Genomic DNA, 18104 nt, shown 5'->3' on the forward strand with positions numbered 1-18104 from the left:
CCCGCCCCCCCTCCCCCCCTCTCCCCTCCCCCCCTAATTGGTGCGCTGTGATTTTCATATTGGTGAGAACCAATCAACGCGCTCCTCTAAGACGCCTCGTAAGACCGCCCCCCTGCCTGCAGTGAGACAGAGCCGGTCTCTGCAGCAGCTCATCACACCCAAACTAAAGTCGTTTCAAAGTAAGCCACGAGATGGCGTAGTAGATGTCATTGTGCTACGTCCTCCCATGTGCAAGGTGTCGCTATTTATTTTTTTCATCGCTGGTGTCCTGCAGCTCATTTTACTCCGGTGCTGGCAATGCGATTTTCCAATATGGCAGATGTGAAAGGGCTGTATTAGTAAACTGCACAGGAAGAATGAGAGAAGTTTCAATGCCTGCACAGGTACGTGCAAAGTTGTGTAGACTTGCTTTTTCTGTAATGTTTAACATTAGCGTTAAGGGGAAAAATCTAGTTAAAATAAAAGGCTGTTTCACTGTGAAAGATATTCTGTTATACAGTATAAGGAATAACTTTGGAACGATGCTAGGTAAGACATTTGGTAAAGTTCATGTATGTTGTTTCTGGTTGCATGTGTTCTTCTGAACCGAACGGTGTCCTCAAAGCATCACAACGGTCAAACATGCAAAATGAGTAGTTTTACTTTGCAACATCATACGTATCACGGGCGCCATCCTTGTGCTGCTTGCATTAATACATTATGTTGCACCTGTTTTTGCCAGCGACATTTTTCTTTCTTTTTTTGCAGGAATAAAAAAAAAAAATCTCTTGACAAAAACGGTTGGCAGCGAGAAGCAAGTTGAGAACCAGACACATGATTAGAAAAATCATTATACAGTACACAAAACAAACGGTACAGCGTAATAAAGCTGCCCTACCTAGTTCAACAACTAAAGTGGGTTTTTTTAATGACATTATTTAATTTCGTGTTTTGTGGCTTCTGTTGTTTCGACTCTCCCGTGATGTGCGCTGCTGTGCCCCGGGAGCGCCTCATTGCTGCTTCCCGACAGTACCTTCGCACAGGGAAGAAAGGCTTGCCCCCCGCCGTCAGCTTGAACCTCGCCGCCCAAATCCTCGCTGTGGATGCGGGGTTAAAACCCGCCTTGCTTTACGACTGCAACACCGCCGGAGCTGAGCAAATGCGACTTTACCTCCAAACGCTGCTGGATACGGGCTTCTTAAATCAACCTCCATACGTCTTGGACATAGATGGCAGCGTCTTTATCATCAACAAGCAGCTTACAATCCGTCGGTTAGAAAACATACCGCTTAAAAAACAAGCAACGGTCATCGACGTGTCCCGGTGTCGGGGTCAGCCTGCCGTGGCGGACGCGGGCGTCAGAAGAGCCGTTGAGGGACGAGTAACGGTTTTTGTGGATTATTTAAAAAATTTGAACTGGGACGGCAAGCTGGGCGTGGCCCCGAGCGCGCGCCTCCCAGAACAGTTGACCTCGAGATGGAACCTGTGCACGCTCTTCGGTTTGTTGCTAGGCTACCCGGCGGCCTACTGGTTTGATAACGAGAGAAGCTTTGAGAATTGCCTGAGCATGACCCCGCTTCGTGTCACCTCCGTGTCCGCCGCCTGCCCTTTGATTACAGGGGGGCCTCCGGTCCGGCTGTACTCGTTCACTGTCCCCGAGGCTCTTGGGACGGAGACGCAGGGCTTAATGGACACCTGGACCCAGGATCTAGAAGACCAGTTCCGACAGCAGTCCGTTTTTACACACCTGAGCATCAATACTGAGACGGTTGCTTTACCAGCAGTAGCTCTGTGAAAGGAAGGGATGTGAGCCACGCAGGTCGAAAAACAAGGATTCCTTAAATTAACTCGAAGCTTACATGGTTTAATTCGAGGTCTCAAACGTTTACACTTTTATTTTTTCCTTTTTAGAAAACAGTGCTGATGCTAAATAAATGTGGATATTTATTGTGTGTGACCTCATCCTGTTTAAGGGATCTGTATACCGCACAGGAATGGAAATGGACTCCTACTGCATAGCAGTGTCACCATTTCCAGCTTGATTAGCCACACAGTGTGTAGGTAACAAGTTCAGGTGTGTCTTATTAAACTTCATAGTAAAACCAGTACAATAATAAAATCAGAAGACTGCGTCTCTACTGCTTGTGCGATTTAATAAAACAAATGAAGCCATTGCAGTTACCAGTGGACACTGTATATTTTTATTTTTGAACACGTTACAAAACGACAGTACAAAAGTATTGAAACAACCACGGCACCTTCACAAAACCGGTGCTTTTGGCAATAGAATACAAGACTAGATAAAAATAAAAATGTGAGGCTTGTAAATAATGCTCTAGAAACAAGAAGGCACACCTAAAACAGGGTCTTTGTGAACTGCCAAAAGCAAGTAACTTTAATAGTTTTAAGTCTTTGGGATCTTCTGTCTCTTTGAATAATGTCAGCCCATGAAAAATACTTTATATCAAAGAGATGGTCTTTCTGGAAGCATGTGAATGGTTGATTCAGTGTACCTATTCAAACAGGGCAGGCATGGCTATAAGACTCCCATTGCATAGCAGGTTTTACTATGTTGCCTATACCTGAGCTTGTTACCTATACACTGTGGCTAACCAGGCTTCAAGTAAAACCTGGAATGAGTGACACTACTATGCAATAGGAGCCTTACTTTCATCCCTGCAATCTATACACTAGCCCTTCAATGTATTCTCTCTGGGAGGGGCGTTTCCCAAATGACCACAATGATGTCACTTGTGGCGCCCCTATATTAGTTTAATTAAGCTACTAAGTTCAATATAGAGAATCTGAGCAATCCTCATTGCAGAGAGGGTGTGGGGGAGGGACACAAGCTAATGAATGTCAGTCGAGATGTTTCAGGAAGGTCCCAATAACCGTTACACTGGGAGTCGCTGTGCAGTGTGGCTGTAGAGCTTTCACAAGGTGAGCCACGTGGGACTGTGTTTGACATGTCAGTTTAAATACTGGTTTAATCGTCTCTCTAACAATCTAAAGAGGAGGTTCATGTGCTCGTAAAGGTCTGGGTAAAAGGCAGAGGCTGCGATCGCCACGACAACCAGCAGCACAGACAGGCAGATCCATTTGCTGCGTCGCGTCTGAAAAGAAAAAAAAAATACAAAAACCACTTTTAATGTTGTGAGGCGAGGCACTGGGTAAATCGTGCAGCCAGTTTTATAATGCATATTTTTCAAAGCTGTGTCACCTAACTTCACACATCTAAATGCAAGATAAAAAAAATAACCAATCGCAATGCTTTTCACCCTCATGAGCAAACTCAGAAGCAGCAAAAAGCCACAATCCAAACACAAACAAAAAACTTCGAGGTGATGTCAGAGCTGCTTCTTGGTTGACTCTGGAGGTTAGCTGTAACAAGTTTAGACTTTTTCTAAATGATGGATGGATGGATGGATGGGCGGATGGATGGATGGACAGATGGATGGATGGATGGACAGATGGATGGATGGATGGATGGATGGATGGATGGGCGGATGGATGGATGGATGGGTGGATGGATGGTCAGCTCCTCACCTGGCTTCTCCTTCCCTGAAAGCGGTTTAATTCCTCCCTGCACTGCCGCAGCTTCGACTGGCACGACTGGTACTCGTCCTCCAGGTTTCCCAGCTCCCCGCGCAGCTCTGAGCACTGAAGAGAGGAAACCGACACACCTTGAGAGCTGGAAACAGCTACAAACCAAGCCTAGAGCAGGCGGGTCCCGTAATGAGAGGGCTGGAAAACCGAACCAAGCAACCCTCACTGTGCTGCAGTTAGATCACAGTTAACCACTCTGTTTTCTCTCTTGCTGCCTAGATGTGTGGATCAGTGCTGGACTGAATGAACATTTTCTACAAGTTACTTTAAGAAGAAGGACACCACAACGCTTTCTGTTTTGTGAAATTAGTGCAGTTTTATTGAACAGGAATTCACAGTTAGAAACGCGGACACCATAACGAAACCTTTTAGTGATGGTGCGTTGGTTTATAGGCGTTACAATTCAGACCTACACAAACATAACAAAAGGGGTGGATACAAAAAGCAATTCAAGTGATATCTGAAGCCAGTTCATCTTTCTAATGATAGAACCGGCCTGCTTTCTGTCCAATTCCCCTGACGTTTCTAAAACTGTTTTACTGAGAGAACGTTTCGAGGAGTCGCGCTGACAGGTGGAGCTATCTGATTTTAATCACCAAATCTGCATGCAATTCCCACCTACACAAACGATGCACGCGTTCACAAAGAATTTACAAGAAAACACACACCCCATAAAACACATTATACACAAATATCAGCCTAAATTAGGTCTTTTTTTCTTATTTAAAAATATATAGTCATGTTGCATTTAGGAAGTTTCTTGGTAATAAAAAGACTTTTTTTTTTTTTTAACACAATGTATAGTATGGTCAAGACCGTCGGGTGTTGCAGTGAATAAATTAGTCACAGAGTCAGGTCAGTGTATTTTTGAGAAATTGGGTTTAAGCTCCGTAAAGAGATTTCTTACTTCTGTCTCTTTCGCCCCCAGCTTTGACTCAATTTCCAGCAGTTGGTGCCTCAGCTTCGTGTCCCCCTGGCCAGCCTGGTCCATCGAGAATCTGTCCCCTGTGTGAAACGGCTGTGAATTTATGTTCCACACACTGGTACCCGTGACTGTGATGAAAGAAGACAGGGAAGTTTAAAAAAAAAAAAAAAAACGTCCCACTATACATTAAAAATCATGGTCAAAATCTGTAGTGCTGAGAGATAGTGACTAGGGTCTTACCATCCTGTGTTGCTTTCTGATCTTCAAGACTCTTCAGTTTTTCTAAAAAAAAATGTAAAATTAAATAAATACATGTCGATGCTGCAAATCAAAACGAAAGCTGTCAGTGGATTTTCTGGAAAGTTTAAGTTTCTGACTATGGGGTTTGAATCAAGCTGAGCGACTGACTCACTGAGTCCCGAGTGATGCGGTTTCATATAAACGAGCCGTCGGGGGGGGCTGTACCTGTCAGGGTGCCGAGCTGCTCTCTCTTCAGGTGCTGGTCCTCCTCCAGCATGTCGATTCGGGACGCCAGCTCATCCCGGTCCTGCTGCAGCCCCTCCATCCTGGCCTGGAGCGCGACCTCCCGGCTCTCCGCTCTCTGCGGGATCAGGAAACGAGAGCTTTTAACAACCCAACCCGCCACTGCAGTAACTCCCCTTATAAAAGAGTCCCGTAGCTAAAGCACAGCAAAGTGGGACAGCTAATCTAAAAGGCCAACCAGGGTATGGGAAATGCATGACACTACTGCAAAAATACTGTGGTACATTTTTAAAAGGGTTCCCCTACTCTTCTACACAAGAGAATGTAATAGGATGAGCCTCGTACGCAAAACACCCCATACTGCTCACGCTGGGGTGAAGTATGTTTAGAAAAAGATGACGCACCCCCCCCCCCCCCCCCCAAACTGCTCACCTCGAGCTTGCTCTGCAGGACATGCAGCTGGTCCACGCTCTGCGTGTGTTTACTCTTGAGCTCGGCCCAGCTCTCCTTCACCTTCTCATAAGAATCCTTCAGCTGGGAGTTCTCCTGCTGCAAAGCCAGCTGAGCCCTCTGCGAGATCAAGCACAAGGTTAGGGGCGAGCTGGGTGGGGGGGGGGGGGGTCGTTCTAAACCCGCCCCCGTCAGCCTGGTCTGTTCACACCGCTCTCACCTGCAGGCTCTGCACCTTCTCCTCGGCCACGCTCTTCTCCATCAGCACTCTCTTCAGAGACTCCTTGGCTTTCTCCTCGAGCCTCAGCTTCTGCTCCCCCATCTCAATGATCCCCTTCTTCGTGCCGCCCTGTCAATCCACAACACGTTGGGCAACGGCAGAAAACTCAGTGGATCTGAATACCAACGTCCTTTCAGAAACGATAACGGGACCCCCGGCTATTTCTTACCCACATAAAACACACTTGATTTTCATAACCTGGGCGCGCTATTTCAATTATCCAAACAACTTTCAGAAGATCAGAAACGCACCACTGCTTACCTGCATGCACACTTGCAGCTGTGATTCTAGAGACCCAATTTTGCATTTCATAAGATCTTCATTGTACCGAGCCTATCAGAAACATACAAATATACAGTTCAGTTCTTGTTTTACACACAGCAATCCCCCTGTTACACACACGCACGTTTACAGTTTTTAATTATGTTCAACAAAACTCAACAGCATTTGTTTCGTAGTAAAACTATAAGGTTTACACGCCTTTCTTGCAACGTTAGAAAATCTGTGAAATTCAGCGACAATCAATTCTTCCCAGAAAATAATCCGACATTTAGTTCGCTCAGACCCGTGACGATCTCCCAAAACGCTGCCGCAGAGCTGGGGCAACAAGCTGCTAAAAATGATCTGGTAACTGAATCTCCCTGAACCACCCTTCCTGTGCGAGGTCTGTTTTTAAAAAACGTGTCTCATGAGAATCGTCTCCTCTCTGTTTGAAAGGAAGTCGTCGACCACAGAGCTCCAACTGTCATTTAAAAGATGCTACTGTTGCTGTTCTCAGAGGTGGGAGAGAGACGGGTCCACTCAAATGCTGCCAAACAGATCTCCAATGTGATTAACTCTTCAGAATTGGGGTGTGTTTTTTTTACAGGCTACCTAATCCTGCTGTTGAGGCAGAATCACTTTTTAAGACCCGATTTGACAAAGTTCTGAGATCAATCAGTTACTCAGAACCGGACGAGCTTAGCTGTTCTGAACGGCCTCCTCTCGTTTGTAACCTTTATGTTCTTAATGTTTCTTTAAAGCCATTTCACTGAATCACTTTCTGATCAAAAAAAAATCTTCTTTAATCCCTGTTAATTACTTCCTTGAAATAAAAACAAAAAACAACTACAGGACAAAAATGATGCTCCTAAACCCCAGATCGGTTTAATTAAACTCACTGTGGAGTGATGCACTCTACTTCATCAGCTCATAACGAGGATCTGAACTAAACAGGATGTCAGACAAACCACAAACCATAAATATGACATCCTTAACATCTTATACCGAAACAACAGCTCTTGCAAATGACTGCTGGGTGTTGTTCCAAAGTGCTACTGATGTCAAATGTCTTTTTACAAAAACACACAACCTAATTTTGTAGGACAGTTCGGAGGCACCCATATATTTATATATGGTAGAATACGCAGTAATGCTAAAAGAAACGTCCCCACTGGAAGTCTTTCTCAATGTCTTGAAACGTTGAGAAAGTCCTCTGGAAGACATTGAGAAACACGTCTAACTGACACATTCGTCACAGAGTTGGATTATGTTTCGTTCATATTACTGCATGTTCCAGCAGCTCAGGGTGTGAGTTGAAAAGCCTGAACTGTCCTAGTATCATTTTTACATGGTTGCTTGCTGCGACACCTTTTGAGACCAACAGAGCCTGCAGATTCAAAACATGTTTTCAGATTTCAAACACAATTAAGAGCAGCGTACCGTCCACAGTTTATCTGAGGAGCACAGCAAGGAGGACATCAGCTGTTGCAGGATAGAAAGCTTGTGCTTAAGAGCCTGTTCACGTCGAAGAGCCTCCTGCATAAACAACAAACACAGGCTGTTACTCTATATATACACTTTATATCTTAAAGAATTTTTAACATTTCTACCCAGAAACTCCAAAATGCTGCTCCGTAAGAGCGGGTATTTGTGAGACGCAGAACGGTGCAGAGTAATGACAAACGACCCCGTCTCAAGTCAACACAAGTAATGGAGCACGACATACCTGTAAGTAGGCAGAAAGCTCGAGAACTTCCTGGAGAAGAGAGAAGAAGAAACGGCTGAAGTTATCCAGACAAGCAAGGACTGGAGTAACTCCTGTCAGTTTTCTATAAAGCAGTTTGATCTATTCCTGGTTTTACTAAGAGTTTAATAAGACACAACTGAACCTGTTACATATGAACCAAGCTCCTAGTAAAACCTGGAATGGGGGAAACTGTTATGCAATTATTTCAACCACTGTTAAACTCAATACATTAGAGTCATCACAATAAAACACGTACTTTGATAATTAAACATATGAATGAATATAGAAAAATTGATTTAAAAACTCCCAGAATATGCTGATGTGAGGGGCTTACCTTTTCCATGACAGCAGTTACACCACTCCTGTAAAATAGCAATAGATTCCTTTTTTATTCTACTTTTCAAGCATGCTTCCTTCGCTCCAATGGGGAATTCAAATGAGTGGAGTGTCACTGAATTTCTATTCTTGAGAAAGCACAGAAGATAATTCTGTAACGTGTAATGCAAGCAGGACTCCTGTACCTCTCTGAGCACACATCAATACAACAGCTCAATTAAAAAAAAACAAATAAGACTCCTATTGCATAGCAGTTTCACCCACTCCAGGTCTTATCATGAGCTTGATTGGTAACAAGCTCAGCTGTGTCTTATTAAACATGGTAAAACCAGGAATGGATCAAACTGCTGTGCAATGGGAGTCTTTTTCGATCTCTGAACAATGCATGGGAGTTAAGTCATACTGCGCTGCAGCAAGCGAGTGTTTCCAGGAACTGGGTTGTATGACTGTTATTGCATAGTTCACCCACTTTTGAATGCCAGTGAGTTTGAACCTGGTCAGATAAACATGCTTCCCAGAGTCTGAAACGTGGTGAGATGGAATGTCAGTACCAAGTTTACCCACACTCTAGTGTGCCGTTCTCAAGACATACTGGAACTACAAATGAAAGCGAGCATCGCTACATCTGTGCTTGTGTTCTAGACTAGAGCGCCAATGAATGACCCCCACGTACTCGGTTTGCACACTCGAATCCTGCTTTACGTCCTCGGAGGTCTGAGTTCCTGCAAGAATAAAATAAAAACACACAGTAAATAAAAGGCAAACATTGCTTTCCCTCGCACGACAGATTAAAAAAAAAAATCTGTACTAATCCCTGTTGCAAGTCAGTTTCAGTCACAACGGGTAAGACAGCAGATCTAACAGACTGCAATGGCAGTGTTACCAGACGCAGACCTCTATCAGGCTTCTTACCGCGGTCTCTTCTCACGGTTCCATCCTTTTTGAAGGTCTCGTGTTGCAGCCGTCCAGAGGAGCGGGCAGGGCCTCCAGGCAGCTGATTACCCAGCAGTCCAGGCGGCTGCGTGCTCTTGTATAGCGTCCCTTTACTCAGCCAGGGAGCCTGCAACAGAACAGGGGCATGTTTGTTCCATGAATTAAACTGAGGGGTGTGTTTGGTAGAGGAGAGTAAACTAATCATGTGTTTGTAAACTTTGTCATTTTAATGTTAGATAGAATTGGGGAACAAATCTATGTTGTTCGCTGTGCCGATGTATTACTCTGAGTTTTGGGGGGATGATGTCAAGTTCCATGGTTCAACGATGCTGGGTGTTAAGATATGCAGGGAAGATAAATCACCATTGAGTGAAAAAAGAATAATATAGAATACAGGAACTTGTATAGTTTTCGCTTTACATGATAGGGGGCGCTGCTGAGTAACACTGTGGTTAGTGACAGCAGAGGGGCTCCAGGTGTGTCAATGTAGTTCATTAATTTGCTTGGGCTGTTAGGAAATAGAAAGCCTAGTGCTTTCATGAAGTGGTCCTCGAGAAAGAACCATGGGGTGAGATTTATACCAACAACTGTCTGGCGAAAGTGGTTCATATCTTGAAACAGGGTACCTTATCAACAGGGAACTCCGGCCAGGTAATTCCTAGGTCATGTGACATCACCACCGACCGCCTGTTCATAGCCGCGTCTGGTCTCTGAACCTTAGCTGACCGTAAAGTCGGCTTTGGCTCGCAGTTGTTCGCCTCTTCGACCTCGCTGCTCGGGGGAGTCGTTACTGGCAGCTGCCTCCGCTTCAGAAACTCCAGCTGCCGCTTGCATTGCTGTTCGCTGTTCACGTTGCCCTCCCGCACTCTCCCTGCGCTCCTGCACATGGTCCTGTTAAAGCGGCCCCGCAAACATTCACGCTTCGAGACGCGCAGGTTCGTCTTTTCCTCGTAGGTGTCCACGTTTAACCAGCGCCGCTTAGGCGGTCTCTGCGGCAACATCGTCATTTCATCCAACATCATTATTTATTTTGTTTTGTTTTGTTTTTGTATGCTAAATCTTCAGTCCCTCCAGACTGTGTTTGAAGTTTTCTCCAGAACTGACAGAAAAGATAATCGGATGCCGAAAACGTTCAGGTTCTCGAGAGTGTGACAGCAAGCGACCTTCTGGGGAAAAAAAAACAAGTTTTGATAATGAAGTCTACTTAGGTGGAGGGAACAAACAAACAAACATATTAGTAGCTTTTATTTTGAAAAATAATTCTTGACCCAAAATTTACATAATTGATTTTTTTCTGTTTTGTTTTTTGTGGTTTATTTTAAACACACTATTTTAGAGTACTATTATTTATTAAACATACGAATTATTATTATTAAACATAATATCTGTTTTTAATAAGCCGTTGAACTTTCCGTTGGCTTACACCATCAGTGGGCCCGACTGTTCCATTATGAAACATCAAACGCATTCGTCCCAATATAAAACAACAGCTAGTTATTTTACATATACAGTGCTCCGACATTATTCTCAAGTTTATGCAAAAGATATGGATTTTGTATCTATTATTTACGTAATGCCAATTTAAATATATTACCAATAGCCATTCACAAAATGTGCGTACTTTTGACTCGATATCGTGCATGCATCTTCTATGAAAACATTTTAAAAGTTATTCGGTCTCGTTGCACCAGTGTTGTCTTGTGTACAAACATGCCGTGGTAAGCGTGCTGGAGATCTGACAGGTAGCGTACACACGTGTCCTCTTAAACACGGAACATCATTTCGGATGGTTTGTTTTGTCACGATAGTTTAAATTTAAACATTCCGGGTAATCGTTTTACGTTTTATAATGGCGGGAAAAAAAAGTTTAAAAAAATGTTCAAAACTAGCGAGTCGTGGAAGTTGACGTCCGTTATTTCATTTTGGTGTATGACAAACTTTAAGAAGCTAACGTTTTGAGAGAATCGTGCGGTCCTGTAGATAGTTAAATAACCTGTTTATTAAACGTGACACAGTAAAGCTTGTGTCTCGATATTTTTGGTTAACAGATACATATTTACAACAGTGTCTGACACATGATTTTGTTTGTTTGTTTGTGTTTGCAGTGCCTACCTCCTCCGGTTTCGAGCCGTCGCGGTGATGGTAGCCCCAGGTGTGTAATTCAGTTGTACATTGTAATGGTACAATCTCGCATTATGTCGTCAAACAGTCTTCTCGTGGTCGTTTTTAGGTTAGAAAGACTTCGCACTGCAGTTTTTGCTATTTGTTATACTGTGGCACACCTATGCTTGAAGGCAAACCACAGGTATAAACTCAAGCGAGCCTCATAAAAACCTATAATGGATGAGAGGCAGCGCTACAAACAAAGGAATCTCCTTTTCATACCTGACTGCATTCCTTTGTAAGACACTGTACTGAGCTGCGTTTTTATCCCTTGCGTCGTTTGAAAATTGAGTAAATTAAACATCAGTTGGAATCAGTTTGAGGATTCAACGAGAAATGCCACACGGGAGTGGTGTACAAATTTCCATTAGTTATACACAGTGTACTTTTTTTTTTAAAAGCACATATTAGTGTTGTTGCTTTAGCAGTTAATGCAGAGCGATTTGATAGAAACAAAAGTATTAATCAATTTTGGTTTTTACTTCAGCATATTTTAAAATGTGCCTGGGTGCACAGAAAGTATGAGAAAGGCTTAGAGAATGTGCAGAAAACGGGTTCTACATGCATTGCTTGAGATGCAGTCAATGTGCAATGAAAGCAGTGTATAATTAAGTAAAATACCGCACTAGGAGAGCACTGTGAGAGAGGAGTATTCATCTTAAGAATGCACCTGTGAAAGGGCTTGGTCTCATTGTGCTTGAACCCTGGTCAGTTCCATCATGCCGTCTATTACAGCACATCCCTGAATTGTTCTGCAGTCGGTGAACCACTTATATATGGCCTGGCTGGATTTTTAGTTCATAAACAGGTAAACCTTTTTTTGTTTCAGCAAGAAAAAGTTGCACTATTTCTTAAAATGAGAGAGTAAAAAAAAAAAAAACTCTACCGGGAAACCTAGTAATTATAATCGACTAGAAGTACACCCCAGAGTTAACCACGATAATATCTTTAGCTTTAGAGAAACAAGTGATATTGTGCTGTTTCTTTTGCATGTGAGCTATGTATGTATTTGCAGCCCTAAAATGATCAATATTGCATTAGATTGCATTAACGTGACGTTTCATCTCTTTGAAATGCGTGTGTAGTTTCTTGCTTGTTTTCAAAGAGAACTTTTTGGACATGCAAGGTTGTCAGGTTAGACGATTTCCGAAGCAGCTGAAAAGAATGAAAGCCGTTACCTTTTCCACCTCATGCACGTGATCCTCCAAAGCCGTCTACATAAAAAAACAAACAAACAAAAAACAATCTGTAAAAGTTTGTTAATACAGAGTGAAAAACGACAGGAAGTTCCCCATCGCTAGTGTAATCGTGGGTCCTGGAGCCTGTGAAATGAATGGCATAGCTACTGCGCGGGTAAGCTGTGCTATTATTTTCTTAACAGGAAATTACATGAAAAAACCACACCAGTTCCCCTATCTCACACTGCAACGTGTGGCCACATGGATGACGTCACCGGGCTTCAGATTAGACTACACATACCCAGTTTAGTTAAAAAACAGGTGCTTGGAGGCTAGCCATTGCTCAAGAGGAAACAGACATGCACTGCAGTGGAAAAGGGCCCTGATGGTTCTGAAGAGCTCACAGGCTCTGTCCTCTTAAGCACCCGCTTGTGATCTCAGACACTGCGCTGTAGAGTAACGTTAAGCTAGTGCTCCTGCAGTTTGCACGTTTACCCTCTGCGCTCCCCATCTCTCCGATAGCTGGCCCATTCCCTCTCCCCCTCCCTCCAGAGCGTCCTATCTCAGTCATAGCAGGCTGTGTATGAGGCTGCCTGTTTTCTTCTGATAAACGGCACTTCTGACAGGACGTGGGGTCTTTGCAGTAGGAGGACCTTAAAATAGATGTTTGTTAGCTTTCTCTTTCAGTCAGAAGGGGCAGGCCAGCGCACTGAACATTTCAAAGTTCTGTTTCGTTGCTGTAGGTTGCACTAGCTGTGGTGGAAAAATACTTAAATAAGTGGCACCACCTTTAATGGTTCTTTATATATTCGACCCAGACTATTGAATCAAAAAGCAATTACCAGAAAGATGCCATGGTACATGTGGGAGCAATTCTAAATTTATGAATGAAAGGCAGAAATCCAAAACGCTTCCAACTTGTTCTCCTGCCTGTTGCTCCGGTCTAGGACTGTCTGATTTCTCTGCTCTGTCTGTGTACTGGGATACTATTGGACATGAGGATTGCAAATCTCACAGAAGACTGTTCCGCAGGAGATCCTTATGGTTGTGTGCAGCAGATGCTATTTGTCAGCTGAAGTGAGTCCCAGAAGCCATCGTGTGTGCCATCTGCTGAATTGCCACTGCATTCCTTCTAGAGTCAGAATTGCCCTACCAGGCCAGCGCTGTGCATGTATTTCATAAATCAAAGAGCTGACTTAGAAACCTCCCCATCACCTCTTTTTTTTAATGGTTCCAATTTCCCAAAAATGTATATGCATCAGAATACTGAAGTGGTACCGTATATTAAACCATTTTGTGTTCTTAAAAAACAAACAAAAAAAAAAAAAACACTATTTACAATAGGTGTTGGCAGGCAGCAAAAGTTGTCCGACATTGGGAGTGAAGTCCATACAGGGCGTTCATATGAAATAGCGACCACCCCGGTTTGCCTTTACCAATATGGCGCCCCGTTTTTGCTTCACATCCACCATTCCCTCTGACCGCGTGACTGTGAGGACTCTCGCGATGAGTGGTTGCCGTGAACTCGGGCAGTTTGGATTCTGCGCAGTCTCAACACTCCGTTGTCCCTCACCGCGGTAGAAGGGCACCAGACAGGCCGAGAGCAGAGGAAGGGAAAGCGGCGTGGAAAACAAAGACAGCCCGGCCTTGTACAAACGCGCACAGCGAGAGACGCAACATGTTGTCCAGATTGGTCTTCGTTTCAGGTACGTTCAGACAAAATATCGACGTGAGAGTTTTATAGTTTGAGCCTGGAACCAAGCTGAAGGGTAAACCGAAGCCAGGGCCGCTGCCGGTCAGCCAGAGGGAAAGGGACAGGATATTACAGAGGTGTCCTGTCTTTGCAATGTCCTTAACACTGCAAACGAGGGCCGTACTCTTATAAAAATGTCTCCTGCTGCAGCGGGAGCAGGAGAAAGAGTCGTGTTTTTAAGTAGTGCCAGTACAGTGTGATTTAAATGAAGGGTAAAACACGAACCAGATTGTATTGAATCAGTACAGGCCTGCAGGAATGCATTTCAAAACCAGCTGACTGTTAACGTGACTGCATGTTGCGCGATTTAGTGATTAGGTGAAATGCTGTCAGTCTGGTTTTCTGTTCTCCTAAAGGGATTTCCAGACACGCTCGTTTTTGTTTTGGTCTATCTGTACTAAATCTGACGAGGTAAGGTCCCGGCAGTCTCTTACACGCGTCAGGTGCCGGTCCTGTAACGTCATATATTTCAAAGTAATGAAAGTATTGAGTGATAAGGTTGAGGATGGCTGCGTTTTGTATATTGCAGTCCTCGTTGGTAATCCTAAAACACACCGCCAGCTTCCTCACGCCAGTAGGTGCAACAGCAGGTAGTTTTTGTTGTATTGTAAAACCTATTTATATATATATATATATATATATATATATATATATATAAAAACACAAAAAATGTTTTGCTGCAAAATGAAATCAATCTGATGGAGTCTTTGTGTAGCAGTCAGGGCCATTCAGGGCTTCCAGCTTCTGACCTCTACTGTTTGTCTTTGCGTATGATCAGGTGTGCCATGAAGCTCATTGAAAGATCTGGAGTAGGGTGAACTGCTATGCAATGAGAGAGTTATTTCCATCCCTGACTGCTAGTGTACATACAGTACCAGGGCTGGCTATCCACTTATATTGGGGACTCTCAGCAGTGATCCAGGGCATGCAGTTCATGTATGAGAGAAGCAGGAGAGCTTGACGTGAATTGACCGTCCCTTCTGCTTTGTATCCCTAGCTCCTGTCCTGAAGAGCACGGCCCCTCTTGGTGCTGGGTAAGCTGTTATTTTTTGTTTTAAGAAACTCTTATGGTGTGTTATCCCAGGTTCTCTGCTGTGGAGCTAAAGCTTCTAGGCTAGGAGCAGACCACAGACCTCTATTGGTGTGGGGAGGCTACTGAGCCCTGTAACCTCTAGTTTTGCTGGCGCAGCTTTTAAGCTGTGATCTTGTGTTTTTTCCCCCAGTCTGGTACAGGCATCCCGGTCAGTCCACACCAGCCAGCAGAGTCTGGCTCCAGTCCCCGCGCTGCCCGAGAAAGGAGGCAAAGTGCGCTACGGCTTGATTCCTGAGGAGATCTTCCAGTTTCTGTACCCCAAAACTGGTGTCACAGGTCAGTATAGGACACTGGTGCTTCACTCTGGCCCTTGATGTGCTCCAGTCCTGGTCTTTATTCTAACCAGGTCCTAAATTAGTTAATGGACTCTCTTAGCAGGTTCAGTTAACTATCTTGGAGCCTGTTGGAGTGAAAACCTGGACTCGACTACATCTCGGGAACCAGTGTTATAGAACGTGCAACTTTGCATATTTATTGAATTACAGTTGTAAGTAAAGTATAACTCAATGCTACAAAGAACTCGGTTATATTAGAATTATTTATTTTGTGTGCACACAGACTATTAGTTAGTGGGGTGAAGTGATCTGGGGAAATACAGAACTGTTTAGGGAACAGTAGTCTTGTTTCTAGAAACTCTACCTGGATGCCCATTGCATTGATTCAGACCTAAACTACGCATCCCAAAGTCTAAGCATGTGTTGATGTCTGCAGGCCCCTACGTGCTGGGAACAGGTCTCCTGACGTACCTGCTGTCGAAGGAAATCTACGTGATTAACCATGAAACATTTGCTGCTGCGTCCATCGGTATCGTCATCGTTTATGGGATCAAGAAGTTCGGACCCAGCGTGGCCGCGTTCGCTGACAAACTGAACGACGTAGGAACCCTTTTTTGTATTGCTGTACTGATAAGAATGGTGACGGGTTATTGCTCACCTTGTGAGAGGAAGGCATACGACCATAATACAAAAATGTGCAAGATGGCTATTCTGAAAAGTTGCATTTAATTGCATGAATGCATAATGTATGTGGGGGGGGGGGCAGAAGGAAAGAATTAAGGATGCAGTAAGAAATGTTTCTGATTGTAGTTTGGAGTTTTGCTATTTGCGCACGGTTTGGGTTCCTGCTCCTCAGCTTGTGCTGGTCTTGTGTTTCACAGGAGAAAGTATCCAAGGTGCGAGAAGTGAAAGAGCTGGCAGTCAGCAACCTGCAGCAAGCCATTGAAGATGAGAAGAAGGAGCAGTGGAGAGCCGAGGGCAGGCAGAACCTGTTCGATGCTAAGAGGGTGACAATCTTACCATCCAGCCCAGAGGCTCCTGGCGCTTTTATTTAGTAGTTTTCTGACCAGAGAAGAGGAGTGTGTTTTGCGCTAGTGGATGTGAATAGGGCAGCGTTGTTGCTTCATTTGCATGTAACCACATATGGAAGTTTACACACAGATTTCTATTTTGTTGTACGGCGAAACTAAATGTGAAACTACAGTACATCATCAATCCCAAAAAACGTGTTTTCTTGAATGCAGGTTTTACTAATTTTCTTAATAGACGACTGTGGTAGAAGTAGCCAAGCTGTTAACTTGCGTGTTGAAAAGTCCTCAGAGTGACTGAACTTTAACTGCAGTCACTCCATCGTTGTATATGGGGAGGTCTATCACTTCTGGATGTTAAGCATGAAACATGAAGGGATACTGGGTCCTGTTTTTCTAAGGCATTCATAATTCATTGTGTAAAAAAAACAGATTCTGTAATTCAACGTGCTTTTTAAATGTTTTTAACCACTTAATAAGGGGAAGTGGAAAACCCACTCTGATGCTAGATGAAACGTCTTGAAGACATGGCGTGCTTTTTGTACAGAGCGCGTTCTTTCTCCTCCTCTTTGTAGAACAACGTGGCCATGCTGCTGGAGATCAACTACAGAGAGAGGCTGCACATGGTGACCAACGAGGTGAAGAAACGCCTGGACTACCAGATCGCACTTCAGAACCTGCAGAGACGCATGGAGCAGGAGCACCTGGTCAGCTGGGTGGAGAAAAGTGTGGTGAAGAGCATCACGCCTCAGCAGGTACGCCAGCACGCTGCAGGCTGGGGCCATGGGCCATTTCACGTGGGTGCTTGAGGACTTTTCCACTCCAGCTTGTGGGGATTGTAAAAAATAAAATACAAAACTGAATGCAACAGAAAGCGCTTCCCCTCACAGAAATCAGACACCCCTTAGTAATGTTAACATGTAAACTGTGTTTCCTTTCACAGGAGAAGGAGAGCATTGCCAAGTGCATCACTGATCTGAAAATGTTAGCCAAGATAGAACAGGCGCGGCCCACTGTCTAATCAGCACTTACCCCCCGAAGGACGTCAGAAATCATCTTCAGACCACCGTCCCCTGTGTCTCCAGAGAACTGTTCAGTGTGTTTAATTATAAATAAACCTATTTCCTCTTAAACTGTCGTCTGCTTCTTTGGAATCTGTGCTTGTGTTAGTCTTCTTCTGAAAAAATGATCTGTTCTAGTCATTGTGTGTGCAGCATCAAAATAAGTCGCCCTGGATAAGGGCGTCTGCTAAGAAATAAATAATAATAATAATAATAATAATAATGTCAGATGTGGTGGAGAGCAAGATGCAGTCAATTCTGCACGACCAAATGTTCTGACCTTAGCACCTCCAGCACCTTCCCAGATAGTCAGGTTTGTGAACCCCAGTTATTTTGTTTGGGATATGCATTAATTCTGCTGCGTATACGTTTTCCTTTTTATTGTAATGTGGTCAAATGAAACTTAAAACAAAAACAGTGTCAGCTGATTTCAACCCAGTGGGGGTTAGACTCAATAAGTCAAGTATTTGCATTTAATGTGCGCTGGAAAGCGATGTTTTTGAAAGGATTGTTTAGGACCTGTCCGGACCAAAAAACAAGCCAGTTAAAGCAC

At 44.0% G+C, this 18104-nt stretch overlaps 3 protein-coding genes across 5 annotated transcripts; 2 read left to right on the forward strand and 1 right to left on the reverse strand.

Moving 5' to 3' along the window:
* Positions 1-127: 127 nt before the first annotated feature.
* Positions 128-2993, forward strand: LOC117432363 (UPF0739 protein C1orf74 homolog). The gene is made up of 2 exons (XM_034054173.3): positions 128-383; positions 748-2993. Exon 2 carries the CDS (start codon positions 908-910, stop codon positions 1772-1774), a length of 867 nt encoding a protein of 288 aa, XP_033910064.3. The 5' UTR covers positions 128-383; positions 748-907; the 3' UTR covers positions 1775-2993.
* On the reverse strand, positions 2949-12538 carry LOC117966049 (TRAF3-interacting JNK-activating modulator-like). Of its 3 annotated transcripts, none has more exons than XM_059004753.1 (15): positions 12342-12538; positions 9627-10163; positions 8980-9127; positions 8741-8789; positions 8066-8093; positions 7711-7740; positions 7425-7520; positions 5985-6056; positions 5664-5792; positions 5426-5563; positions 4976-5111; positions 4751-4792; positions 4493-4638; positions 3526-3639; positions 2949-3092 (listed from the first exon to the last, which is right to left on the reverse strand). In XM_059004753.1, the coding sequence occupies exons 2-15, from the start codon at positions 10020-10022 to the stop codon at positions 2949-2951; spliced, it is 1668 nt and encodes a 555-aa protein (XP_058860736.1). In that variant the 5' UTR covers positions 10023-10163; positions 12342-12538. The 3 variants fall into 3 exon arrangements, with proteins under 3 accessions (XP_058860736.1, XP_034767326.2, XP_058860735.1); XM_034911435.2 differs by having other exon boundaries at positions 9627-10166; XM_059004752.1 differs by lacking the exon at positions 12342-12538 and adding an exon at positions 11113-11224 and having other exon boundaries at positions 9627-10166.
* Positions 12539-13886: 1348 nt separating this feature from the next.
* LOC117965997 (ATP synthase F(0) complex subunit B1, mitochondrial-like) lies at positions 13887-17623 on the forward strand. The gene is made up of 7 exons (XM_034911225.2): positions 13887-14047; positions 15092-15128; positions 15318-15463; positions 15899-16062; positions 16344-16469; positions 17066-17245; positions 17434-17623. The coding sequence occupies exons 1-7, from the start codon at positions 14020-14022 to the stop codon at positions 17509-17511; spliced, it is 759 nt and encodes a 252-aa protein (XP_034767116.2). The 5' UTR covers positions 13887-14019; the 3' UTR covers positions 17512-17623.
* Positions 17624-18104: the final 481 nt, after the last annotated feature.

The sequence above is a fragment of the Acipenser ruthenus genome, chromosome 30 (genome assembly GCF_902713425.1).
Source record: "Acipenser ruthenus chromosome 30, fAciRut3.2 maternal haplotype, whole genome shotgun sequence".
NCBI lineage: Eukaryota > Metazoa > Chordata > Actinopteri > Acipenseriformes > Acipenseridae > Acipenser > Acipenser ruthenus.